The 27,527-nt window shown below is 42.5% G+C and overlaps 1 protein-coding gene across 3 annotated transcripts in view; it reads left to right on the top strand.

Moving 5' to 3' along the window:
• The window catches only part of Gng12 (G protein subunit gamma 12), a 128,890-nt gene extending 109,908 nt beyond the window's left edge, over positions 1–18,982 (top strand). For 2 of the 3 annotated variants that reach the window (XM_048351554.1, XM_048351553.1), the window contains exons 3-4: positions 15,002–15,120; positions 17,187–18,982. In XM_048351554.1, coding sequence (XP_048207511.1) covers positions 15,028–15,120; positions 17,187–17,312 — 219 coding nt within the window. In that variant the 5' untranslated portion in view covers positions 15,002–15,027 and the 3' untranslated portion in view covers positions 17,313–18,982. Of the gene's footprint in view, positions 1–11,003; positions 11,010–12,299; positions 12,307–15,001; positions 15,121–17,186 lie in introns of all 3 variants that reach the window. The other variant, XM_048351555.1, reaches the window with a different exon arrangement.
• Positions 18,983–27,527: the final 8,545 nt, after the last annotated feature.

Below are 27,527 nucleotides of genomic sequence, written 5' to 3'. Positions count from 1 at the left end.
GTATCATTTAATCATTACAGCACTATGCATTAAGCACTCTCCTTATCTTACATGCAGAGGTTCTAAGAATTCAAGAACAGTACGTGACTTAACATCATGCTATTCTAAGTGGTAGAGCTCTAATTTGGACCCAGTGCCTATCTGACCCCAGAAACCTGGCCCTATTGCCTGCCCCTAGATCTTTCATCATTCCTTTTATCTCTGCAATAGGGTAGCACCATTTCATTCAGGAAAAATCAGAGCAGCAGCCTCAGCCTGTTGCTTTACTTTCAACCCTCCTATTGGATATTTGGGATATTCGGGCCTTATTTATTTAGATGGGCAACTTTCAATTTTCTTAACAATATTAGAAGGCAGGTTCTTTGCTTACCATGGATCAGACGCTTCATACCAGAATCCTAAAATCTCTCTTTTGCTTTATTAGCCCATCAACTGTGGGGGTAGCATAGCTGCACTGTGGACAACATCTAGGGTGAGGAGTCTTGGGGCAGACAAAATCTAACCTCTCTCAGCCCAGTGAGTCAGTAGAAGGTCAAAGGCCAGCCCCTCGGGAAGGCAGATGGGGAAGACTCCAGGTTGGTCAGATGGAAAGAAAGGTACAAACTTTCTGAGTTTAGATGTCAGAATAGCTACAGGCCTCTTTACCACTAGTAAGAAGTAGACCAAGGCAAATGGAATGCCTTGTCCCCTTCCCTAGTTCAATCGATCTCATGGCACTTACAACTTGTTCAGGGTTCAAGAACATGGATCAAGTTTATTTTAAATAGAGTAAATTTATTGGGCAGGTCCTGTTTAACAGCTCTCATTCAGAAATGACCTACTTCTGGCCAATAGTTACTAAGCTTTAGGACTGGTGAGTGGGAGGACATATGAAACCCAGACTGCCAGGACCTACCCAGGCTTCCATGTAGTAGTTCTGGGTCTGAGAGGGTACATCTCTCTGTGAGATTCCCTGGGTGATGTAAAGGCAGCTACTGCACTGGCTATGGGAGCCACTATACTAGATAGAGGACCGGATGGCTGGAATTGCTCCAACTCCATGGCTCCTTTCCTTCACATATGCTTAGCTCCTTAAGTACAGTAAAGCCAATCCTAGGTATGTCCTAATGTTTGGAAACCTCTTGATTTCAGTAGTGTTTGTTCCCCCAAAGCATAGAGCCCTTTTAGGACAATTTTTGTTGTTGTTGTTGGCCATGGGGCTTGAACTCAGGGCCTGGGTGTTGTCCCTGAGCTTTTTCACTCAAAGCTGGCATTCTCCTATTTTGAGCCATAGCACGACTTCCACCTTTCTGGTGGTTAATTGGAGATAAGAGTTTCAGGGACTTTCCTGCCCAGGCTGGCTTTGAACTATAGTCCTCAGATCTCAGCCTCCTGAATAGCTAAGATTACAGGCCTGAGCCACCAATGCCCAGCCTTAGGACAGTCTTTGTCCTCATTTTTTCTCCAGCCTCATAGCACTTCTAAGGAGGTTCAGGGTAGACCAGGGGTTAGGAACACCAGGCTTCAAGTCAGCTCTGGCACTTATTAATGATATCACTGGCAGTTTTAGCTCCCTATTTGGAAAAAAAGATACTCACCTTAACAAGCAAGATCTCCATAAAACAATGTTAGTGAGAGTAAACACAGCACATTATGATGCATATAACATGCTCCCATTTGTATTGTTAAGATACCTAGGCACAATTGTGTCTGTGTTGCATGGGATGGCCTCAGAAAGAACCATGAAAAACTAGCAAGAACTAGATTTTGTTGCAGATCACTTCATACTATTTAAAATGTTTACTGTATGCTCATATTCTTTTCTAACAAAAAAAGGCTAATAGATGAAATAATAATCACTATTGCATGGATGTTGTAAAGAATAGGTAAAATAATTTTACATAGAGCCATTAACACAGTACCTGGCACAGAAAAAGCACTGCATAAATGTTACCTTTTTTTTTTTTCAGTTGTAGTTGTCAAGTTCTTCCTTTCACTTATTCCTCTGTTTCTGGGTAAATACAGGAGGCATCCAGCTATCCTTAACCATATCTGCTTATGCAGATATTAACCAATCTTTTCTCAGCCAATCTTGCTAGGTAGAGAGTCAACTGGTTTATAAGCAGCATGACCATTATTGACTGTAAACACATGTTTCTATGCATGGGTGGATCCTGGCCCAGTATAGCAAAAAAGAGTCTGGGTCCTGCACACCTATGGGTCACTAGCAGAGGGCACCTCCCATATATCCACCTTCAACAGCTAAAAAGCTGTTTGGGGTACAGTATGCGGGTGCATAGCAACACTGCTCTGGAACCTAGGCAACACATAACAGCCATCCCATTCTGGAGGTGAAAGTTCACCAAGTCAAGGCCATTGGCCCTAATCAAGTGTGTGGGAACCCTAGTAGCTCCACCCTGGTCTCTCAGAGCTGTGCAGGGAACCAAGTAGGTAGGTATTTATTGGCTCAGAATAGTCAGTGCTTTGCAGGATACCTATGGGAAGAAGCAGCAAGGTGTATCCTGTTCCTACTAAAACAAACACTGAGCATACCAACACCCCTAGGTGATAAGTTCATGCTGGCTGATGTGTGGTTGCTGCAGTGTGTGGCATAACCTTGCCAAGGAGCTGGTTGAGGCCTCCTTCTCTTTCTGCCTTACTTCATGTAAGAGAATGTAGTGTGGAATACCTCCTCTGCTGGGTTAGGATATGACTTTGAAGTTGGAAAAACCTGGATTAAAACACTGTTTCCACCACTTAATAGCATCTTGGGCAAATTATATAACCTGTGAGCTTTGGTCTCAATTGGTATAATGCTTCCAATCTCTTAAGATTACAGAGAACTTTAAATGAACTAGTAGCTATAGAGAGTACTTGATACAGTCTCTAGTGCATAGTAATGAATAAATATACTTGCTATATTACTAAATTGTTTAGCTGAAAGAATATTTACACAAAGTCAGTTACATAACAATAGGTATTAATGGCATACAGTTAATCATTAATATAAAGAATGTACAGACCTTTTTAGGAGATTAATAATAACTATTAATCCTCTCTTCAGGAAAACATACAGAGCTGGGTACTAGTGGCTTGCGCTAATAGGGGCTGAGATCTGAGGATCATAGTTAGAAGCTAGCTCAGACAGAGAAATCTGCTACACTCTTATCTCCAAGTAACCAGCAAAAAGTCCCAACTAGCTCAAATAGTAGAGCTCCATCCTAGAGTGAAAAAGCTAAAGAACAGTGTGCAGGCCTCCAGTTCTGGCACACACAAAAAAGACCACATAGACACACACACACACACACACACACACACACGTGCACATCAAATAATTACATTATTACATACCATTTTCAGTGATTTATGTGCAACTCCCCTATTTGCCCTTTTAGGGCATGATCTAGGAGTCATTGGGCCCCTGAGCTATCTGCATATAGCAGGAATTTATAAAGAGAATCATAGTAAGCAAAAGTAACTAAGGAGACATGCCTTGGAAGAGGTTACAATGTGAACAGGAGCCTAAAGCAAGAGAGAACTTGAATAGACCAAAAGAAGCTGACAAAACACTTGAGTGGAGGCTTAGGAGTTGAAGACACAGCCCACAGGCTGGCATAACATTGCAACTATAGAGGTTCTGTGCCTAGTCTCTGAAATCAGACTGCCTGAGCTCAAATCCCAGTCAAGCAACCTGCTTGCTGTTTGATACTAGACATATACTTACTTCCCTGGACCTCATTTTCTTCATGTGTGAAATAGGCAAGAAATTTCAGATTCAGAATAAAACCACTGGCTAGCATAAACCCTGATATACAGCATTTGACAAGCTCTATGTAGAAATAAGCTTTTATGATTGGATTTTTGTTACAGAGAGAGAGAGAGAGAGAGAGAGAGAGAGAGAGAGAGACATTAGAGAGAGCCCTGAATACAGAGCTGAACCCTTTGACATTTCTTGGGCAATTCTGTATGAGCCGACTTTGCAGAGGAGTAAACCAAAAGTGGGACTGTGTCTGCACAGATTAGACTGGAGGAAGATTAGATGCGGGTACTGTTTCAACTTTTTGTGATACTCTGGGTTTTGATAGTAGGAGCAAAAAGTATGATAAAAACAAAATTACACTGTCCAGTGAAATGGGCTGCTGTCATGTCCAAAAAGGTACTCAAATAAAACATGTCTCCCCAATGGAAATATGCTGTCCATATAAAATACAGCACAATGTATAATTTTACTTAAAAATTTAGTGCTGAGGGCTGGGAATATGGCCTAGTGGTAGAGTGCTTGGCCTTGTATACATGAAGCCCTGAGTTCCATTCCTCATCACCACATATATGGAAGTGGCGCTGTGGCTCAAGTGGTAGAATGCTAGCCTTGAGCAAAAAGAAGCCAGGGACAGTGCTCAGGCCCTGAGTTCAAACCCTAGGACTGGCAAAAAAAAAAAAAAAATTAGTGCTGAAAACTATACATGATCTCAGTAGCTTGGGGTTGTTTTTAACATATCCCCAGTGCTGAGGCTTGACCTGAGGGGCCTTGCACTCTCACTGAACTCTTCCCTTCATGGCTGGTGCTCTACCACTTGAGCCATGTGTCTATTTCTGGCTTTGAATTAATTGGATATAAGAGTCTTAAGATTTTTCTGCCCAAACTGCCTTTGAACCTTGTTCTACAGATTTCAGCCTCCTAGGATTATAGGCATGAGTCACCAACTCCTGACAACTATCTCAGTAATTTTTTTGTGTGTCAGTCAGTCATGAGCTCGAACTTGTAGCTTGGGCACTCTCACTGAGCTCTTTTGCTCAAGGCCTGTGTTCTGCCACTTTTATCCACGGAGCCATTTCCAGTTTTCCAGTGGTTAATTGTAGATAAGAGTCTCATGGACTTTCCTGCCCAGGCTGACTTTGAACCATGATCCTCAGGTCTCAGCCTCCTGAGTAGTTAGGATTACAGGTGTGAGCCACCAGCACCCAGCAGTACTTTTTTAGATAAGGATTACTTCTCAGTTTTGTTCATCTTGAACAAAATAAACTATATTAAATTAATTTTCCTATTTTCTGTTTTTCTTTTCAGGGGCCACTAAGAACATTAAAATCACATTATGTGACTGTCATTCCTATTGGACACTCTTAGTCTAAGTAATTAGAAGGAGGATTGAGGCAAAAGGCTCAGAGAAACAAAGGCACAAACTTTCTCTCATATGGTGATTAGACCTAAAATATAAAAACATTTGAATATGCATGTGAGCTTATATCCATAGATACATGATCAAAACTAACTAAAGAAATGATATAGGAAGGAGTGAGATTCCATGGTATAATTCTTTTGAACCATTATAAGGCAGTTCAACAACATGGACTGAGGGGGCTGGGAATTTTCTAAAAGAAAGGCAATAGACAAATGAAAAGATGACTGTATCTACAGGAAAATTGAACTAAGAAACTTGAGACAGGTCAGAATGGGATAGATGGAGTGATAGATGGGGTGATAGAAGGAATAAGTGAACACGATGCATTGTATACAGAAATTGAATTAAATTGAAACCTCTTTCTACAACTATTTGAAGAAAATTTTCTTGTTATTATAAAGGTTATATACAGAGGAGTTACTGTTACATAAGTCAGATAATGAGTACATTTCTTTTTGGACATATCACTCCTTCATTCTCTAATAGTTTTCCCCTCTCATTCTAATTATACCACAAGTGGTATAGTTCATTTTCAACATAGTATGTTTTTTGGTTTTTAAAGGCTGCCTTGCAGTCACCGAGGAGTGTCACCCATGGACAAAGGATAGATATGAGAAAAGCAGACAGAAGTGTTTCATTGGGTTTTATCTGTGACTGTAGACCATTCAAGTATAAATTTAAATAGACATGGACATTGGGATTGAGGTCAAAGGTCAAGGCTTCCTGTGAAGTACATTGGACATGGCTAAAGTCATAGGGTAGACAGAGCATCATCACTCTGAGGACCAGTGTTGTGACAGGCAAGAGCTGAGTAATTTACATGTGCCCTCTCTATTCATCCTGGAAGCATCTCTTTGAGATATATACTATTATTTTCCCCTCCCAATTTATAGGAGAGAGAACTGAGGCTAGAGTAAATAAGGTACTTTGGGGTAGTAGCTGAATTAATCTGGCTGTAAAAGCCCTTGTTGGCTGTACTATTTCAGAGCCCCAGCATTAACCTGAGAATACCTGCTCCAAAGAAGGAAGAAGAGCTGTACCAAAAATTGCCACCGACTGAACCAAGAACAGGATTGTCTAGCATCCTGGTGCTTTTCAGAAGGAAGTGGCTGTTGAGGAAATAGATTTATACTGTTTTTTGTTTGTTTTTGCTTGGTCCTGGGTGAGCTTTTTTGCTCAAGGCTCATTCTCCATTACTTTGAGCCACAGTACCAGTGTAGTCCGGTAGGTAATTGGAGATAAGAGTTTCATAGACTTTCCTACTGCAGTTGGCTTTGAACTGCAATCTTCAGATCTCAGCCTCCTGAGTAGCTAGGATAACAGGCATAAGCCACTAGCACCCAGCAGATTTGGACTTTCATTGTAAAGAAGTATGCCAAATGACAAGAGTGATTTCAAATTGAAGAGGCTTAATCTTGTAGGCTATCCTCATTATTTTCAGGGCTTATTCAGAGCTTTGAAAAGTTAATCAGACATAGAAGTAATTTTCTAAATTGACCTGTTTTGATTCTGGGCAGAAATGCACATGGACAGGACAATGAGGTAGTCTTTTCATCACAGACCTGTATGAGAATCACCATAGCAAGTTTTTAAGTACAGCTTTTTGAGCCCTGCCCTAACTGACTGAATCAGGTTTTTTGTTTTTTGTTTTTGGTGGGTTTTTTTTTTTTTTTTCCCACATCTGCCCCAGGTGTTCTGGACACACAATGAAGTTAGGAACTGGCTGCCCAGGCTCGTCAACTCCCTCTCCTAGATTTATTACCAGGTTTGGCTCATTCTATGGCTTCCTGCCAGCTTCTCCAGGGCACAGACGATGATAGGATCATCTTGTGTCTTTAGCAGTAGCTTTACCTAGAATCTGGGACAGTTCTTTTAACTAAGAACACCCTATTCTCCTTACCTTCTGTCATGCTGCAAAACTATTTAGCTCCACAAGGCCAATGAGCATTGGCATGGGGACTACCAACCAGTCCAGTGAGCAGGGCTTCCTGAATGGAGCCCAGTGTCATCTTTTGTGCAGCCCTGCTGGCTAACACCTGCCCTTTCTTTTTCCCAACACCTTACTGTGTTCTTGCTGGTCAGAGGCAAACAGCAGTGTGGTAAGGCCACGATCTTGGGAGTCATGTAGCGCTGAGCTCTGGCTCTACCATGTGAAGCCAGTGATCTGAGGCAAGAATTTCTACCCTCTTTGTGCCTCATCTGCAAAACAGAAATGATGAAAGGTACATCTCCTGAACTAGTTAAGAGAATGAAATACAGTGGTTTGTGGCATCTCCTGTCCTGACACAGACTAAGTACTCAGGAATGGTGGCAGTTGTCGGTTTTAACCATTTAGCTTTTTATCCTTATCTTTATTCAGTGATGTACACTAGAAGGAAAGCAAAACCAGCTAATAAAAGGTATAAGACAAAGACCTCAAAAGCATATCCAAATCTAAGAGCATGCTATCTTTACGGGATGCGCTCTGCTGGAAAGAGCTGTTGTCATTCTTTTTATGATCCTGAGCCTCTGCACTTCATTACCAGAGCTCTGCCCATTCCCATGTTTTCCACCTCTCCCTCCTGCACCCGGTCCTCTCTCGTCCCTCCTTCATTTTCCTCCCAACAGCATAGTCTTTTCGCCCCTTTCCTCTCAGTACTGGGCAGGAGCAGTGCTGGGCAGCATGCAATTTGCAGGTTCCGCCTCAGAGCCTGTGACTTTGGGTGGAAGGTAAAGGACATTTTTGCCTGCCCTAGTCCTCCCTCTCTATACAACTTAGATATTGAGTTGTACACTGATGATGGCATGCAATAATAGATGTTTGTAAGTTTCTTACAGTTTACAGAACAGCAGATTAACAAGTGTGAATTGTTCTTGGTTCAGTTACAGTAAACAAAGTACTCTTGGCAGTTTCAACAGAAGGTCCTTAAAAGAGAGAGTATTGGAGGTAGCCTTCAAAAGCTCCTTATGGTGAACTCCAGACACTATAAACCTGGTCTCTGGCCCAGTAGGGCATGCACCATCAGGAGGCTGTCAGTACATACCTGGTTGCTCTGAGTAGACATTGGAATGCCCCCCTATACCAACAGCAACTTTCTTATAACCTGCTTGTCAGAAAAACCTTCTTACTTTCACCAAACAGATCTCTTTCAAATTCATTGCCTGGTGGAGCTAACATCATCAGAGCCCTAGGAGTAAGAGAAACTAGATGTGAACTTTTGTAGAAATAACATAATGTTTTACCACAGACCAGAGGCCTTAGGAACAGTCGTAAGATGCTAGAGACTGGGAATCTGGAAGCAGAATTTGGCAATTTGTTTCTTCTGTGTCAGGCCACCTCCTTAGGGTCTTCCCTCTGTATCCAAATCCCTCTTCTCTACCATTTTTTGCCATACTGGAGGTTGAACTCAGGGGCTCATACTTGGTAGGCCAGGGCCCTACCACTTCAGCCATACTTTAGCCCTGTTTATTTTGATGGAAATTTTAAGATAGGTTCTTGTGAACTTTTCTTCCTGAGCTGGCCTCAAACTGATCTTTCTTCTCTCAGTCTCTCAAGTAGTGAGGAATAACAGGCTTGAGCTACCAACAGGCCAATTTTCCCTTTTTTAATAAGGATGCTAATGATACTGGATTAGGGCTCACCAGGATCATTCATCTTAACATAATGCCTCTATAATGACCTTATTTATCTCCCAGTGACATTCAGAGGTACTAGGGGTTAGAATTTCAGTGTATGAATTTGGGAGAGAACATAGTTCCTCCCACAACACTGGGAAGTGTCACTTTTGCTTTCCACCTCTGCAACTCAGTGAAGTATGCCAGAAACAGGGTAGTACTGCTGCCTGGCACCAACCCATTAGAACTACAAAGTTTTTAGTGCATACTACATGGTATATGATAGGATGGGGAAATTTTTTTTTTATATTTATGACATTCACATGTCTCAATTGGTTAGTTGGTTTTTGTGTTGGTTGCAGTTCTTATGCTTGTACTTAAACCAAGGCAAGTCTGGTACCACTGAGCTACAACCTCAACAAATGCTTATCTGATACTGTTACCAGTCCTTTGAAATAGGAAAATATTATCCCCGTTTTTCCCATGAGAAAGTTGGGACTTAAATAGTTTGTAAATTTCACTTGGGGCCTTCCACATGGGAGGTGGCAGGGGTAAGCCTTGGTAGTTGCTGTATGTGTCTTTGCCATCAGATGCCCAGGGCATAGGGTTAAGGCAGCATCACAAGTTCAAATTGAGGGCCCCACAGGTGTGCTAGCAAATCTAAAATGACAGCTATCACTCATCTACAACCTAGTTTTGTAGGATTTTCCAATTTTTCCAGAAAATCTCCTTTTATAGTGAAATCCATTTTTCAAAGGTCATTATAAAGTTAAAATGTATAAAGACTATGGAGTTAACTATTGAGGGGAGGGGAGGTAGGAAAACCTAAACATATCTGCCATGTGACTTTAGCCTGTGGATTCTGATATGCGTGCTCATGAGAATATGAAAACGTGATTATTGTCTTTTGCTTGAGATAGGGTCTTGCTATGTAGCCTAGGCTGCCATGGAGCTCAAGATCCTCCTGCCACAGTCTCCTGAGAGCTGAGACTACTGGTGTGTAGCAACATGCCCAACTGAAAAACTTTTTGGAAAGCATGCTTTACATGCCCTCCTTCCCCTCTAAGACCTTTTTAGAAAGTTGATGTCTCTGACTGGACACCTGGAAACTTTTCAGGAACCATCTCTTTCTTTCTCTTTCTCTTTCTCTTGTCTCCAATAGAAGCATGAGCCAAGAACCTGGGCCTAGAGGCCTAGCATTCATTAAACATTTATGTTCATGGTGCGTTGAGGGCAGCACCTGTCAGTCCTTCCTGCAATCCTGTGAGGCAAGTCTTCTTGTCCCCATTTGACAGAAGAGCTAGTCAAACATTGGAAGTTGAAGGCAGGACTGCAGGATAAGTGGAAGGAAGCTGTGACTTTCTTTTTAACTTAGTCTTTTATTACAACCACAAGAGGTGAGGGGTGCTTTTGAAAGTTGGCTTCTCTCCAGTGATTCATTTATTAGCCAGGCCATGATGGCTTGTCATTCAGACCCTGAGACTTCCTGGTGCCTTCCTCCTAGTGTGTGCTTGGTGACACTTCCCAGCCACACCCTCCTCTCCAGCTCTCAGCCTTTTCCACAAAGATTGAAATGCTTATATTTCCCTAGTGACACATCTTGTTCCTGGGGGTTTCTGGGAACCTGAGAATTCAGATGAACCACAGAGTTAAAAACAGGCAAATGATTTGACTAGCTCAAGGCAGCATGTGTATTCAAATGTGTTACCCATGTGTAAAACTGAAAGCAAGGCTACAGACGTGCTAGCAGGTTTCAGCAGGTGGCCTGATGGACCTCAGCTCCAGCTCACACTGGCCTTGACCTTGCTAAGCAGGCAAGCACTGAGGTCCTGGCCTGGGAGCTACAGAGAATGTTCTCTCGTACATAAGAGAGAAGATAAAGACACATAAACAGATAAGATCCTTCAGCTCCAGAAAGGGTGTTACATAGACTTAAGGCAATCAGGGACACCCCAACCATAGATCACAATGTATCAAACTCACTCCTGATTAAGAGTCACATTGTGAAATGTCCAGTGATACCCTGAGTGGGTGTGAATCACCTTGAGTGGAATCCCACCCTTTCCTTGGAACAACTAAAAGAGAGGCTTCTGGGGGGGGGGGGGGGGGAAGCCTCAAGCAGCAGCTCAAAGTGTCAAAGTGCCACACAGGGTTTCCCTGAGGTCCATGTTGCTAGCATCAGTTGCCCCCTCTGTAAAACAAGGATGGAATGGTAGCACCCATGCAGAATTGTAGTGAGGCTTCCAGGAGGAAAGAGTAGGAAAGCAACATGAGCACTCAGGCTCCATACAAATGCCAGGTGTGTTTGCCTTAAAGGCTGTTCTGTATATGCAGAAACAGCCAGCCCGACATCCTCACCATGGAGGGAAGACCAGAGCAAGACCTCCCAAGGAGCAGAGAAGGTCTGCCCCAGACCAGCTGTTGAGGCTGTGCAGAGCAGCTGCGTGGAGGAAGGGATTCCTTAGCCCCAACACCAAGAGCTCCCCCTCCCTCGGAGAATCAGACAGTCAGACAACAGCAGCTCTTGCCCAAATGCCTGGTGGCTCAGTATGGGAACTTGGAGATGCTCAAAAAGGTTCCTCAACTTGAATTTGACCTGATTTCTCCATAGGAACCATGTTATAATCAAAATCAGTATCAGATGATATTGCTTTCCAGTGGCTCAGTGTACATTTTCTAGGAGTGCTCACAAATATCCCATGTAATTGTCATCTTAAAGCTATTGCTGCACAGTGTTCAGTAGACTGCTGATTGCATGTAAGAAGTTGATGGTTCTATCTATGAAGTCTCAAACCTCTCCTATCCCATCTCCAAAACTTGAGCTAGTTTTCAGATAGGAGGGGAGCAGTGAAAGCACTGGGCTTCCTTGAAGCAGAAGAAGAAAATGTCTAATTCCTTGTTTACTTCTCTGTGAGGCTAGGTGCTTTATCTACCCTGGCCAGCTGTTCTCAGTGCCTAGTACCAGAAGCACTCAATTTTAAATATGTTCAAGCTGGGCACCAGTGGTTCACACCTGTAATCCTGGCTACTCAGAAGGCTGAGATCTAAGGATCACTGTTCAAAGCCAGCCAAGTCAGGAAAGTCTATGATACTCTTATCTCTAATAAACTACTCAGATAAAGCTGAAGTGGCACTGTGGCCCAAGTGGCAAAGCACTAACCTTGAGCACAAAGAGGCTCAGGGACAGCTCCCAGGCCCTAAGTTCAAGTCCCAGGACTGGCAAAAAAAAATACTATATGTGGATGGATGGGTAGATGGTATATATATATATGCATATATATAATATATACTCATATATGAGTATATATATGAATATATGAATATATATATGCATATATATAATATATACTCATATATGAGTATATATATGAATATATGAATATATATATGCATATATATAATATATACTCATATATGAGTATATATATGAATATATGAATATATATACTCATATATGAGTATATATTATATATATGCATATATATATATATATATATATATATATGCCAGGCATGATAGTGTGTTCTTGTAATCTCAGCTACTCAGGAAGCTGAGTAGGATCACTTGAGCTTAGAAGTTTAGAATCTGCCTAGGCAACATAGCAAGACTCTGTAGAGAAGGAAGGAAAGGAAATTAGTTGGCTTGGTCTTTATAGAGTCTGGGGAGAGGGAAGAGAACAGTGCAGGTAGTAAGAAGACAGTCCCCTGTAAAGAATGAAAAATGCAAAGCTGCAAGAAGTCTTAGCTGACATGAATTGTGGATTGCTGGCTATTTTTATAGTTTTGCTTTTTCTTACTAGCTAGCTAGCAGTTTGAGATATTGCTTGTACCATTGTAGGAAGGAGAAAAGGTTTCTATGTACTAAATGCCAGTGTTTTTCCTCACTTTGAGAGGGACCTACCCTGGTGTTACATACCTCTCTCTTAATTGTTTATGACCATGCAGATGGGAGCAATGGCTGCTCTAGTTCTGATATCTGTGACCTGTTATACAGTTATAGGAAAACTTGCCAGACCTAGAAACTGTGCTCTAGAGATTGAGAAGAAAATGTTTGGCATGAGTCTCATACAAAGAGAACATTCAGAAAATCCTAAGAGTGAAGCATAGAAACCACAGGCCACTTAAGAGAAGTTACCAGGCTCACGTTCTAGGGAATAGGGGCCTGGGATGGGCCACCCACTAGTAGGGAAGTTCAGTGTAACAGGCTGCAGGCCATGGCTAGATAACCAAGTTGTTGTGCATCCAGGTACTAGACATGGGCCACAAAGCCAAGGAAGAAACCCTAGTCTTGTTCTTGGGTGGTGCCACATGATAGGAATCTGAAGAAGAGCCAGGAGTCTATGTTGAAACCAGGTCACCCAAAGCCTAGGACAAGGCAAGGCCACCCTGCCCTCCTCCATTTTTCCTCCTCCCAGTTTCCTTTACTGCAAAGTCTTCCTTACTCCTCAGAAATCCTATGTTGGCTGTTACAGTCCTTCCATTCTTGCTCAGAGCCTAGAGTGTGGCAGAACTGCCTAGTGACCTGCTCAAAAAAGGCTGGTCCCCAGAGCTCCACCCAGACAAAGTCAGTCCAAACTCTTGAGGCTCATTGAGCAGGCATAGGGAGGGACAAACAGAGCAGACAGATGAACTGGGAATTCCAGTTCATGGTTCTGGGTGTGAGTGACCCCTAGGATAAAAATAATAGCCACCGCACTCAGTGGAATGTCTTAGTCCAACGGTAAATCCCAAGTGTGCATCGGTGAATTGAATCTTCCTACAAAAAGAAGTGATATAATGGTATCTTTATATTAAAAATAAGAAAAATTGAGCACAGAGAGATAAGACAACCTGCCTGGTTTCACCCAACTGGTAATCAGCAGGGATAGGGTGAAAACTCGGGAATGTGAAACCTGCTTTGAAAGTGACTTCAAAGTGCTGCACACAATGAAGAGCAATCTTATTTATGCATGGATCCAAAGCTTCCTATGCTGTCCTACCCAGATCCTTGAACTCAGCCCTTGGGGATCCTAAGTGTCGTGGGACTCAGTTTGAGGACTGTGGGTTACTGGTGTTTTCTGCAGTCTGGTCTGGTGGAGGCCTTTGTGCAGCTGTGAGCCCACTAGAAGGCTGAGTCAGCCTGGGTTGGCCGCTGGCGCCAGGGTGCCCTAAGACTGCTGAGCTCTTGCATAGTAGCAGGGAGGCACACCTACTGTCCACCTGCTCTCATGAGTCACAAGGCTGCCACACTGCTGCCAGGCCTACCAGCTCTGCCTTTTCCTCTAGTTGCTACCATGCCAAGCGTGAACTTGACCATATATGGCAGGGACACCAGGAAGCACTTGTTCCCAACTTGCCTTCCTCTTGAAGTGTGCCACTGCATAGGTAACCAGACAGGTCGAAGCTCAAGGGCCAGGCTCTTTCCACTGCTTTGCATCAGGTGCCTGGGGAGAGAGTATAGCAATGCAGCTTAGAACCCAGGGACTCAGGCCAGAGAGGGAAGTCAGTCCTCAAACTTATGCGAGTAACAGGCTTAATGAGTCTGTGCCATCAGGATGAGGAAGACCAGGAGAGGCAAAAGAAGAAATAATAACTTTTCATTAACTATTTCAGTATTTGGGCTACTGTGCATTTTATTTGATGTTTCCTATGGATCTACCAAGAGTCTTTCAACAGAAAGATTCTTCACATTTACTGAACAAAGACTTGTATACCTGCTTAACAGGGCCAAAATGACCACATGCCTGGATAGCACCTAAAACTGTGCTCCCTGTGAAGTTCTGTAGAGAAAAGATCTCTCAATAATTCCTGTTGCTAGGACCTACATCAGGCTAATAGCTGGATGAAACATCCCAGAAGACATAAAAGGAAGCCCTCTATTAAAGTAGGCAGTTGTAATATTAAGGGACATATAATGTGGCCTCTTGTGACAAATGCCAAGTTTTATAGCCTAACAACTACAGGTGTTTATGTGTATTTGTTTCCTCCTAGAAAATTCTTTGAGAGGACACTTTTATGATGTATGTTGGGGGTGCTCTGATGAAACTGATAGTGCAGGGATTTTGCAAAAAGATTGTGTAGGTATTTAAATAGATTCCACACTGTCACCAAAACTCATCGGGACTGCTGAGGAACATTTCAGTAATAACCTCCCGAGAAGCTATGGTGATTTGGAAAATACATCATTTCCCTCAAGTAACACACATTCTTAGGAAGGTTTAAACAACTAAAAGATGAGTGCTATTTACCCTTTTTAAAAATTATTTTCAGATTTCAGAGAAAAACAGCCATTGAAGATGTCCAGCAAAACAGCAAGCACTAACAACATAGCCCAAGCTAGGAGAACGGTGCAGCAGTTAAGATTGGAAGCCTCCATTGAAAGAATAAAGGTAAGAAGCTAGACAGAATGAACTGCGCCTTCTTTTCCCCTGCTCTTCGAAGCCCAGGACATAAGTCAGAGGAGATAAGGCCTTTTTTTTTTTTTTTTTTGACAGTGTTTTTGGGATTTTCCTAGAACAGGCTCAGAGTCTCAGAACTGTAATTTTCCTTTGCTACCTAGCAAGGATTTCATCTCAAAAGTGCTGAGATTCCAACTATCTGAGTTATAAACGCTCTTCTGGTGGGGAAAAAAGAAAAAAGAAAAAAAAACACCAAAAAAACCTGCCCAGGGTTTCCTGAGGCCTTCCTTCCCTGCATGTGGTGGTCAAGCCTTATGGTCATTGTGTTCTAATGAGGCAGTAGTGCATATCCCTCTGTGACCACTTTCTGCCCCCAGGGTTAGTAATTCCAGATAGAAGGGACATCCCACGGAGGAGCCACAGCCCATTTCCTTAGACCACCTGCCTTACAGGTCTATTCCCCTCAGTCCCCAAGAGATAAGCAGGCAGTGAGAGCCCTGGAATGCTGTGACTAATGCTGTTTCCAAGAAACGGAAACAGAACCTGATAAATTCCTCTGGGCCTGGAGATAGTTACCTGTCTAAAGCACAACTTCATGCACCCTCCCTCGCGGGTCCGGCTGCCCATGCTCCTGCCTCAGCTGTCTCATCTGGTCACTGACTGGCATCTCCCAGCCCATTTTGGTGTTTCCCATGTCTGGCTCATGCCAGAGTAAGTTGTAGTTTCTTCCCATGCTGGTTTTAGCCTTTATTTTCCCCAGGCCCCACCCCAGCCATAAATCTTGAAGCTCACCAATTTGGTTCTAGAAGTATTGATTCTAAGTCTGTAATTCAGTTCTTAAACTCTGTTCTGCATTCCAACCAATTTTCCTTGGATAGAAACTATGATATAACTTACCTTTGATTCATAAACCTCTAGTCCTTCCTTCTCTCCCAGCTTTTATTTTGAATTTATTACCTACAGAAGAATTATACCAGCTAACATTCATACTTTCTTTACCAATATCCCCGGTTGTTAACATTTGACCATGTTTGTGTATATGTGTGCACACACATGTACATACTCGTGTGTTTCTTTGCACTTGTGTAAAGGGCATATTTTTGAGCCCTTGAAAACCACTTGAATTTCAGTATTATTTAATAATTATAGCATCTCACACACAATCCATTTTTGTTTTTTGTTTTTTGTGCTAGTCTTAGAGTTTGAACTCAGGGCCTGGGAATGATTCCTAAGCTTTTGTGCTCAAGGCTGGTGCTCTACCATAGAGCCACAGTTCTACTTCTGGATTTGTTTTTTTAGTAGTTAATTGAAGATAAGAGTCTAATGGACTTTCCTACCCAGGCTGGCTTTGAACTACAATCCTCAGATCTAAGCCTCCTGAGTAGCTTGGGTTACAGGTGTGAGCCACCAGTGCCCGGCCATACAATCTATTTTTTGAAAAAACTAGGCCATTCGTTTATTCAGAAATATCCGTGTTTAGGGTATAATTGTTTGCTGATTGAATTCTACTTAGGTGTTTGTTTTTTGTTGTTGTTTTTCAGCCGATCCTAGGGCTTGAACTCAGGGTCTGGGTGCTGTCCCTGAGCCTTTTTACTCAAGGCTAGCACTCTACCACTTAAGCCACAGTACCACTTCCCACTTTTTCTGTGTAGCATATTGGAAATAAGAGTTTCATGGACATTTCTGTCCTGGCTGGCTTTGAACCATGATCCTCAGATCTCAGCCTCCTGCGTAGCTAGGAGTAGAGGTATGCGCCCCACCATCACCTGGCTACTTAGCTGTTTTGACACAGAAATGCCAGCTAGCTAGCTGGTGGTCCTTACAATGGGGGAAACACATGGCTTCAGCTTGCTCATCACTGTTGAGTATCATCACTTGCTAAGGAGGAGGTTCTATGTCCCTTGGTTCCTGACAAGTAGTCAGAGAGTGATAATGCTGTGACACTGATGCTCTTGTTTATATCTGTGCCAATTCACCTTCACTCATACCTACTCTTTTGCTTTGTAAATGAAGTCTTCTCTTTCTTATTTGTTTGCTTCCATTTATGCCCACACCAGGTCTCAAAAGCATCGGCAGACCTCATGTCCTACTGTGAGGAGCATGCCAGGAGTGACCCTCTGCTGATAGGCATACCAACCTCCGAAAACCCTTTCAAGGATAAAAAAACCTGCACCATCTTATAGTGCCATAGAGAAACCAGCTCCTTCCTCACCTGTTCTCAACAAAGCAAATTGCAAGCAGCTCTTCAAAGAGCTGTGCCTTCAGCTTGTCTGGTAACCACTGCTAGTAACTAAAATGCTCTTTACTTGGAATAATGGACTCTGAAGTCTTTATTTGCCAAGTTGCCCTGTCCTTCAAATATCTTTACTGATTTCATACAGAATAACCATCTTGTTTTCCATTTGGCAACTATGGTATTCTACTAGATTACTGTAAAAAGTTAGCCTGGGCCTTTTAAAAAATATAATTACATCCTTTAAATGTATCACTGATTCAGATTTGTCAGAACTTAAATTGCCTAAGCAACTGTCAAATTAAAAGGCCAGGATTTATTTCAATCCTAAAACCCTTGTATTATATTATGCTCTTAATAAAGTTTGTGCCAACCTGTACAGTGTACGAGGGGGAGGGGTGTGTTGTGTATGTGTTGTACATGTTGCAAATACACCTGTCAGCACGTGTTTTCCTGTTAAGTCACACTTCTCTATAATATCAGTTAACTCTGTAAGTTATCAGTTTTTCTTGAGCTGTGTGTAGGTGGAATAAACAGTTCTTTCCTTAAACTTATTGTACACCAAGTAAAGACCACCCTAAAGATATTGTGTACGTTGTAATCAAGTATAACAGTCAACTCTTCTTTCTTGAAATCTAGCTGGACCTCTTAGGCTGTGATCAACCATGCCAATTAAGCAGTAAAAGCTGAACTGAAGCCCTTTGATATGGTATTAATTCAAAAAGAGCCTTTTGGCCTTCAGTGATCCTGAGTCTAGAAAAAGGAGATGAGTCCCTTGGGGAGGACCCAGGGCATCTACATTGTGGGGCTGATGGTCTCTGGATTCAGGGGTGACACCTGAAATTTCTACCCTGGTGGTTGGAATGAGACAACAGTGATCTATGAGCGAAGCCAAGATGGGAGCAGAAATGTATCCAGCCTGCTGCTCTGCTTGGCCCAGCTCTGCATATTACCCTCTGTCTTCTCCCTCGCCTGCCTTGTACCTTTCCTCTCCCATTAATGTGTCTGTCTTCAGAGACTTCCCTCCCAAGTAGATCTCTCTTCAGATAACCTGCAGTTCCATCCCTGCCTTGTTCACAGACCACCCAAGGAGAAGGTGGGCCTCCAGAACAATGGGGGTGGGGGGGCTTGCACATGGAGGGCACTCTTTGGTCCAGAGTTTCCAGTGACTAAATATTCATCTCTCTGATCATGAAGGTTGCATCTTCAAAAGGGCCATCTTGACCCTGTCATGACAAAAGAGAGGGTTCTTTTTAATTTGAGTATTAAGTGGTAAAAAGAGGTTACAATTCCCAAAGTCAAGTTATGGTTACAATGCATCCTGATCAGTGCCACCTTTTCCATTGTTTTCTCCCATTTTCCGCCGTCCATCCCTACCCTCAAGTTTCCTAGTTTAATTTTTATATAATGTACATTGAGTATAATGACTGGCTTCTTTTTAAATGTTCATTTAAGTGCCCAAACCATACATTAAGCCTTAATACTTCTTTTCCAATTTATTAAAGTTAATACTAGTGAAAGATTAAAAACATATTCTTAAAAAAAGATTCAATCCCCAGAAGGAGATATTACCAACAGTTTCTCTTCCTTATGTAGTGTGCCCTGAAAAGCAATTGTTTTCAAAAGCTTTGAGTACCATGCCATTGATAGGGAGCAAGGGCCCAGAGATTCTCAATATTCTCTGGGTCACCCATCTGCTCAGCTCTCTTAAGAATCACACAGTGACCTTGAGAAAGCCATAGCACTGCCTCCTTGCTTCTGCCATGTGCTCACTTACCCAGAAAATTATAGAGACCTGGCTAGGAAAAAGAAAGCTTTTACCTTTCAAGAGTGGAAATCAGAAATGTTCAATAAAAAGATAGTTTTGACATTAGTGCTTCACTTAGTAAACTGATCTCTTTTTCTCCTTTTTTTTTTTTTTTTTTTTATTTTTTGCTGGTCCAGGGGCTTGACTCTGGGTAGTCAGCACTGTCCCTGAGCTCCTTTTGCTCAAGACTAGAGCTCTACCACCTGAGCCACAGTGCCACTTCCAGCTTTTTCTGAGAAGTTTATTGGAGATAAGAGTTTCATGGCCTTTCCTTCCGAGGCTGGCCTCGAACTGTGATCCCCAGATCTCAGCCTCCTTGAGTAGCAAGGATTACAGGAATGAGCCAAGCCACTGTCACTCATCTCTCTCCTATCTCTCTCTCTCTCTCTCTCATTTTATATGCATATTTTTCTATTGATAGTTTCAAAACACTAATCTTATCTTCACTCCTAATCTTTAGTTTGCCTCTTTAAATATTTATAACACAGCTTATTACAGAATACCATCACTATACCATCAGGTTGATGCTTTTGGAAACTAGCCTAGTGTATTTTTTAGTACTCAAACATACCGTTTGGCCTCACAGGAAACAGATTGGTTTTACTGTGCATTTGTTAATGTACTTCTAGTGGTAGCAATAGCCTTGAGGGTCCTAGGAGATCTCAGTTCTTTCCCCTGGTCAGGTAAAGTAAAGACTAAGGGTATAAATGTCCAGTAGCTCACTTCCTAACTAGGTAGAGAGCATGGTCATGAGAAACCAGAATTGAATCCCTGGATGCTAGACCCAAAAGAGGGAAATGTATAGCCAAATACTGACTTCTTGATAGCTAGATGTCTATGTGAGAAAGTATAATATATGTATACCTTATATATGATATTCAGAGGTCACTTTTATATACTGGCTTTATCTGTAAGCCATAGTTAAGCTACCTGCAGCAGTTGGTTTATGGAATAATAGATGTCTAGCATATGTTTTCCTGCACACATTTATCCATAAGCAGGCAGCTTCTCTGCTATTCCTCCATGAAACTGTTTACTTATGTTCAATGCAGTTTTTCTCTAATGCTACTTCTGTTAACAGTGCTCATATTCTTTCTTATATCCCAAGTAGTCCATCACAGATCTGTGCACTTGAGGCCTCAGGACCATAGCAAGATAGAATCAACAAAATAATCTCATGACTCCAAAGTATTTTACAGAAAACACACTTTTTAAACAGAAAAAAAAAACTTTATATACCATATCGGTCACAAGTCATGAATCATAATGAATTTTTTTCCTTTTTCTATAAAGAAGTCAAGTTTTTTAATTCTTTACCTTATTATGATGAAAATTACCACACTTCTCTTTTAAAGAAAGGGCCTGATTTGTTCTTTCCAAGTTTGAACTGTTTTTGTACTTTACTAACCTTTAAACTATCAGAAAAAAGAAAACTTTATACCAATGATTTAGTAAAATTGATGCATATATTAGTTCACACAGCAAAAAATGTGCCAAGTTATCTCCTCTGACAGCACCTTCTCATGCAGTTAGCACTGAAGTAGTGCCATCTGATTGATTTTTCTTCACTTTTATTTAAGATACATGCAGCCTAAGAAGTAATCATGCCTATCAGTCTTTCCCCAAGGGGAAAAATGTAATAACAGAGTATGTTATGAATTGTATTGATTGCTTTTTTGGAAAATACATTTAAGTCAAATTATATGTGTATATTAAAACAGAACACTTATTGAAGTCAGTGGCCTGGGTTTTGGCCTTACATCATTTTCTAGCCAGTCACATGCTTTGTGGCTTTGGACAAGGCACTTCGTGTCTCTGAGCCTTTCCAGCCAGCCCCTTTGTAGCAAGGTGCTGAAAGTAGAGGATGTCTGAGATCTCCCCTGTTGGTAGATGCCTTGGTTCAATGACCCTGCCCCTCTGCTGGTCCTGCCAATGTGTTGGTGCTATAAGCTGCTTCAAGTAGAAAATGGGCTTGTGTACAATGTGTGCTAACTAGATCGCTTGGAAAAGCCTTTTCATTACACAGTGCTATCTTCCTAGTTCTATGGACTTAATGTAGTTTTTCATGTTTAGACATGTAGCTATAGACATACATTCTCTTGATATCTCAGTAAATTTCCATTTGATATGTTGTTGAGATTTTGTTCTTTTTCAAACATTCTTTGGGTACTCAATCTGTCCAGCACCTTAATAACCTTAACACTGTGATTGTTGTTTGGAAATCTGTTCTATGGGAAGAATAAAAAGCACTTATTTCACAGCTAGCATGTTCACAGTTTGAAAGAAGTTTTGTAACACCACCATTACTTAGCTGAGTGTGGTGGTTCATGCCTGTAATCCCAGCATTCGTGATCCTGGAGACAGGAGAATATAGATTCAAGGTCAGCTTTGGGCTACCTAGAGAGACCCTGTCTCTAAAATGCCATTGCTTTCTTTACAGGACCAGTGCCTCATTGTATTGTTCTACCTGTGTTTTGCTCAATAAATGAATAAAAGATTATTTCTCTTCCATTTTTCCTCTTTCATTCAGTCAACAATTTTAAGCACCTGCTGGGAGCTGGGTGTTGATTGGGTTCTGATAACAAAAGTAAATAATGTACCAGCCAGGTACCAGTGGCTCATGCCTATAATAGCTACTCAAGAAGTTAAGAATTGAGGATCACGGTTTGAAGCCAGCCTGGGCAGGAAAGTCCTTAAGACTTTTATCACCATAGAACCAACAAAAAGCTGGAAGTGAAGCTGTGGCTCAAGTGGTAGAACACTAGCCGTGGGCAAAAAAAAAAAAAAAAAGTCTCAGCAACAGCACTGAGGCCCTGAGTTCTAGGACTGGCCAAAAAAGAAAAAGAAAAAAGACTCAGTGCAGATCCTGAGAACCACAAGCATAGAGTGTCCAGGGTGGAGAACAGATACTAGAACCCACCACCATGCTTCTGCATGAGAAGTTCTCATCACCAAGTGACCTGTAGATGCCCTGAGAGCCCAAGGGAAGGGGGCACCTGCTCCACATCAAAGAGGCCTTCATCCCAAGGAGGCTGGGACTGGGGCTGGAGAGGCAGCAGGAGCCCCATCCACATTGACATGAAGTCAGAAGGAGATGGGGGCGAAAAGTGGACTCGTAGCTGAGGAGCAGCAGTGCTCCCTGGTTATCCTGTGATCAACAGGTGGTCAATAAGCAGTGATGAAGTGATCCCTGTATGGAGAGCTGTTCCCCATCTGGAGACGCAGCCATGACCACGATAACAGGTCATGAGACCTGCTGCTGATTTATCTGCACTGAGTGTTCACAGTAGGTGCGGTTCTTCTTGTTGTCTCACAACCCCCTTACGGCAAGGAATTCCCACCAAACATGAGAAGGAAAGACCTTCCAAAGAGGAAAGAAAAGGGAACCAGGAGCTCGATGGGGAGCTAGCCCCTCCTTTGAAAACCAGAAGCATGTGAACACAGAGGGGACAGATTCTCAGCTCTCGCAATGAAGGGTAAAGAACTTAGATACTTAGGAAAATGGGCAACAACTGGCAAGCGCTTTCACTAGCCCTGACCAAATCCCAGAAGCTTTGTGACAATCAGTGGCAGCACCAGAACTGGAATTGGTAGGACTTGGTAGAAACGAGCCAAATAAAGGCAAAGGAGGTTTAAAAAAAAAAAAAAAGTGGAGGGCTGGGGATATGGCCTAGTGGCAAGAGAGCTTGCCTCGTATACATGAGGCCCTGGGTTCGATTCCCCAGCACCACATATACAGAAAATGGCCAGAAGTGGCGCTGTGGCTCAAGTGGCAGAGTGCTAGCCTTGAGCAAAAGGAAGCCAGGGACAGTGCTCAGGCCCTGAGTCCAAGGCCCAGGACTGGCCAAAAAAAAAAAAAGTGGAAGGTGACACTATCTTAGTGTCATGAGCAAGACACAAACCTGTAGGAGTTGGTGGCTTAGCGTGGTGATGCATGGCAATCGGCCTTTCAACTCTGCAGACATGTGCTGGCCAACGCCTCCCATTAGCAAGAGTGTCAGGGACACACAGACACATGCTTTCACTATGAGCTCTTTTGTTGGGGTCTTGAGAACTGGTCACTCTGCCTGCATTTGCAATCCTGGCTGCCAGCTCTCACTATGTTTATAGAACCTGGTCCCACGATGCATCTAGCCATCTGTATAGCCCGGTATGAAGTGCTGGATTTCTGCTGTACTTGCACTCACCCTTTTTGCACTGTGAACAGCAAATAACCTTTGCCTTTAGATAAGCCCTGCCGTTCCAGCTGCTGTCTCCTTACCCAAGCTGTGCCAAAATGTGGAAGCTATTTAAGTGCATGCTGAGCTACACAGATAGGTGCTGTTAGTATAAGGAGCTTTTGCCTCAACTATCAACTCTTTCAGAAATCAGTATTTTCTTTGCCATGAAAGAAAATGAAATCCAAGGAAACTCATGTTAAGTGTGAATAACTTGATAGGTTGATCTGTAGAAGATTTAGCCCTATCATATAGAACAAACAATGGAAAGAGCAATACTTAGCACCACAAATAGGACTTAGTGGAAAAGGTTGAGCCATCAGTAATATTACTGCAAATGTGAAATTGCTAGCCAGGTATGGTGGTATGTACCTGTAATCCTAACAATAGACAGAAGCAGGAATATCAAGAGTCCCAGACAAGCCTGGAATGTATAGAAAGACATTATCAAAAGAAAAAAAAGGCATTCCTGTAATAACACCCTCATTGGACCTGTCCCCTGAGGATTAGAGAAAGCCCTATTAGAATTAGCACCTCACAGATTATCACTAATGAGATCAAGATGCAGGCTATAACTCCTTTCTACCTCCTGAATCGCTGTTCCATAAATTGGTGAAAAGTCATCTACACCTGATCTTTTGGCCAACTCATTGGCTGAAGTGGTCAAGCTGTGGAATGCCTTAGTTACAGTCCCCTTGGGAGCCATATTGTTAAGTATACATATACAATATTACAGTCCAATCATTACATAGACCCCTTCCTTTCCTGCCAGTATCATGTCTAATACTGGCCTGTGGCATGTGGCTGGTAGCATCAAGTTGTTCAGCTATTTCCTTGAGCAAAAAAGCTAAGGGAGCCAGGCACTGGTGGCTCATACCTATAATCCTAGCTACTCAGGAGGCTGAGATCTGCGGATTGTAGTTCGAAGCCAGCCCTGGCAAGAAACTCCATGAGACTCTTACCTCCAACAAACTACTCAAGAAAAAAACAAAAACAAACAGCAGAAATGGTACTGTGGCTCAAGTGGTAGAGTAGCACTCACCTTGAGTGAAAGAAGCTCCGAGACAGCACCCAAACCCAGAGTTCAAGGACAGGCAAAAAATAAGTAAAAGCTAAGGGACAGTGCCCAGGCCCTGGGTTCAAGCCCCAGCACACATACATATACTGGCACATATGCCTACATTGGCACACACACAAGTATATAGAGCATACCTTAAAGACAAAACCATAAATTCTTCATATCAGTGAGTATGATTTAAGACAAGACATACAGTCTCCCCTTATCACAGGAGATCCCCGTCAAGACCTCCAGTGGGGCCTGAGCTACAGATAAGACCAAAACACCATGCTTTCCCTGCACGTACCCCACACATAAAGTTTGATTTATAAATCAAACACAGTAAGAGATGAATAGCTACCTAACAATAAAACAGGAGGATAACAATATACAATAAAAAATGAAACTCATGAAATATTTACAATCTCTGAAACGTTCCATGTTTTCTACCATTAGTTGATTGCATAGCAAACCTTAGAGGGTGAAACTCAGGATGAAGGGTGATGACTGCACCTCCACGTCTGGGTGTTCTATTTTCTGTTCTCATTGCCACAAATTTGCTGAGCCTTGAGATATTTACGACCTCCAGTTTTGTTTCCTCATCCATCACAAAGGATTTAGACTAGGTACTATTTAATGGGGTCCCCCCCTTGCTTCAAATTCCGTAGAAATCTGAGAGGGGGGAGCAACTCACTTGTGGTCACTTTGCTCCTTGAATTAAAAATCAGGAGAAGAAGCAAAGCCCAGTGTATGGAGTCATAGAAGGGTGTGCGGGTTTGCTGTGGATAATTATAGGTATTTGAAGGATATTTAAAGAAACATTTCCTGATACTTCAGCAACTGACTTCTCAGCAGGACTGGAAAAATGAAATGGAGAGAGGTATTTTGGACATTGACTATTTACAACGAATAACACAAACTAAGCAAAGGTTTTCAACAAACCAAAGTATCAAAGTATCTTCTAAGGTGAGCCCATAAAACTATGAAGTGTGAGTGGGAAGGCCTTTGGTTTTCAGAGGCAGGACAAAGAGGGATTCTTTTTTTAAGCTGCCCTAGGAATGTAGCAGCTTCTATTAGCATGGTGCTAAGATTGTCCTTGAATAAACCCATGAGAGACAAGGAGTCTCAGGATAGTTTGGACTGGAATAATAGGGAGTGGGCAGTAGGTGGGCAACACAAATTCCCATGCAATGTGGTAAATGCTATTATTAAATGTTGCTGTGCCTGAGTGGAGAAAGCTTCTACAGAGGAGGCAAGCTATCAGATGGACTTTGAAGGATGCATAGGAGTCTTTTGGTAAAGAATAGGAAAGGGACACTGCAGTGAAAAGAGCATGTGCAAAAACTTTCGCTTCTTGAGAAGCCTGGGGTGTCCAGTTAGCAGAGATCTTTGTGGCAGAAGTATAGACTATTGATAAGCCTTAAGAGGAAGGTTGGGTCAAACAATCAAAACTTGTATTGAATTGTATTGTGAGGGGAAGGGATGGAGATATTTAAGATTCTGGATATAATCTTTGTTATGGTGAAGATCATTATCGTGAGACCAGTTGTGATGACTCAAGCTTGTAATTCCAGCTACTTGAGAGACAGAGACCCTAAGGATCAGCATTCAAGGCCAATTAGCACTTTTAAAAGGCCCCATCTCAATCAATAGAGCTGGGCATAGTGGTGTGTATCCATGGTCCCCGCTATGTCAGAGGCATGGGAAGATTGAAGTTTGAGGCCAGGACAAAACTGGAGGCACCTTGAAAATAACCAAAGCAAAAAAGAATGTAGAGGAAGGCACAGACCCAGTGGTAGAATGTTGACTAACTAACATCATGCCCTGAGTTCAAACCTCAATAACACCTGGCTGGGGCCAGCCAGCGGGGGAGGGGAAGAAGGATAATTACAAGAAAAAGAACAAAAGGTAAGAAGAAAAAATGATGGCAATGTTTTTAACCTCTACTGGGTCTCTAACAATATTTCATAATTTTTTTGTCAGTCACTGTTCAACTCATCCATTCCAAATCCTGCCACCATCCTCACTTCCATTTGTCTCTCTTTTCTTTTTTGTAGGTTGTGGGACTTTGAACTCAGGGCATGGGTGCTGTCCCTGAGCTCTTTCACTCAAGGCTAGCGCTCTACCACTTTGAGCCACAACTCAGAGTCTCATGGACTCTCCTGCCTGTGCTGGCTTTGAGAGCCTCAGATCTCAGCTTTCTGAGTAGCTAGGATTACAGGAATGAGCCATCAGTGCCCGGCCTCATTTGTATCTTGACTGTTGTGAAAATAATCTACCTTGACTTCTGGATCACACACACACACACACACACACACACACACACACACACACACACACACACAGCTCCTGTTCCAGATCAACCCCCCTACCATCTTCCTTTCTCAGCACTTCCCAATGAAAGATCTGCAGTCTTCTTCCACTCCCATTTTCTCAGAAGACTGGAATCTGCATTTATTCCTGTGACTGCTGCTGCAATGAAACTGATCTCTCTCTCTCTCTCTCTCTCTCTCTCTCTCTCTCTCTCACACACACACACACACACACACACAGACACACACGACCAGTTATCCCTAATTTCCAAATTCAAAGAAACCTCACTTCTTGCCTCTCACCTCCCCTAACAACATGCACTATTCTCTTTGTAAACTCCCCATTCAGTAGCACAGTACTGATTCTCCATCCTCCTCCCCCCTCTGTCTCTTCCTAAGTCTGTCCTTTAAATTTCCACCCTCAGCCTCAAGTTTCTACTCCTGGCCCGTTCCTACTCTTCTTCCTTTCCTCATTTTTCTTAAAGAGCGTAGCTATTGGGTTGAAGATGGCCAAACTCAACACCCTGCTCCAATTTTCTTTACTTCCTACTGAACTTTAATTTAAAAAAAAAAAATACAGACCGGGGCCGGGGATATGGCCTAGTGGCAAGAGTATACATGAGGCCCTGGGTTCGATTCCCCAGCACCACATATACAGAAAATGGCCGGAAATGGCTCTGTGGCTCAAGTGGCAGAGTGCTAGCCTTGAGCAAGAAGAAGCCAGGGACCGTGCTCAGGCTCTGAGTCCAAGCGCCAGGACTGGCCAAAAAAA

This window comes from Perognathus longimembris, chromosome 7, assembly GCF_023159225.1.
Source record: "Perognathus longimembris pacificus isolate PPM17 chromosome 7, ASM2315922v1, whole genome shotgun sequence".
Taxonomy (NCBI): domain Eukaryota; kingdom Metazoa; phylum Chordata; class Mammalia; order Rodentia; family Heteromyidae; genus Perognathus; species Perognathus longimembris.
The sequence above is the reverse complement of the archived record's forward strand: the minus strand, read 5'-3'. Positions and strand labels throughout refer to the sequence as shown.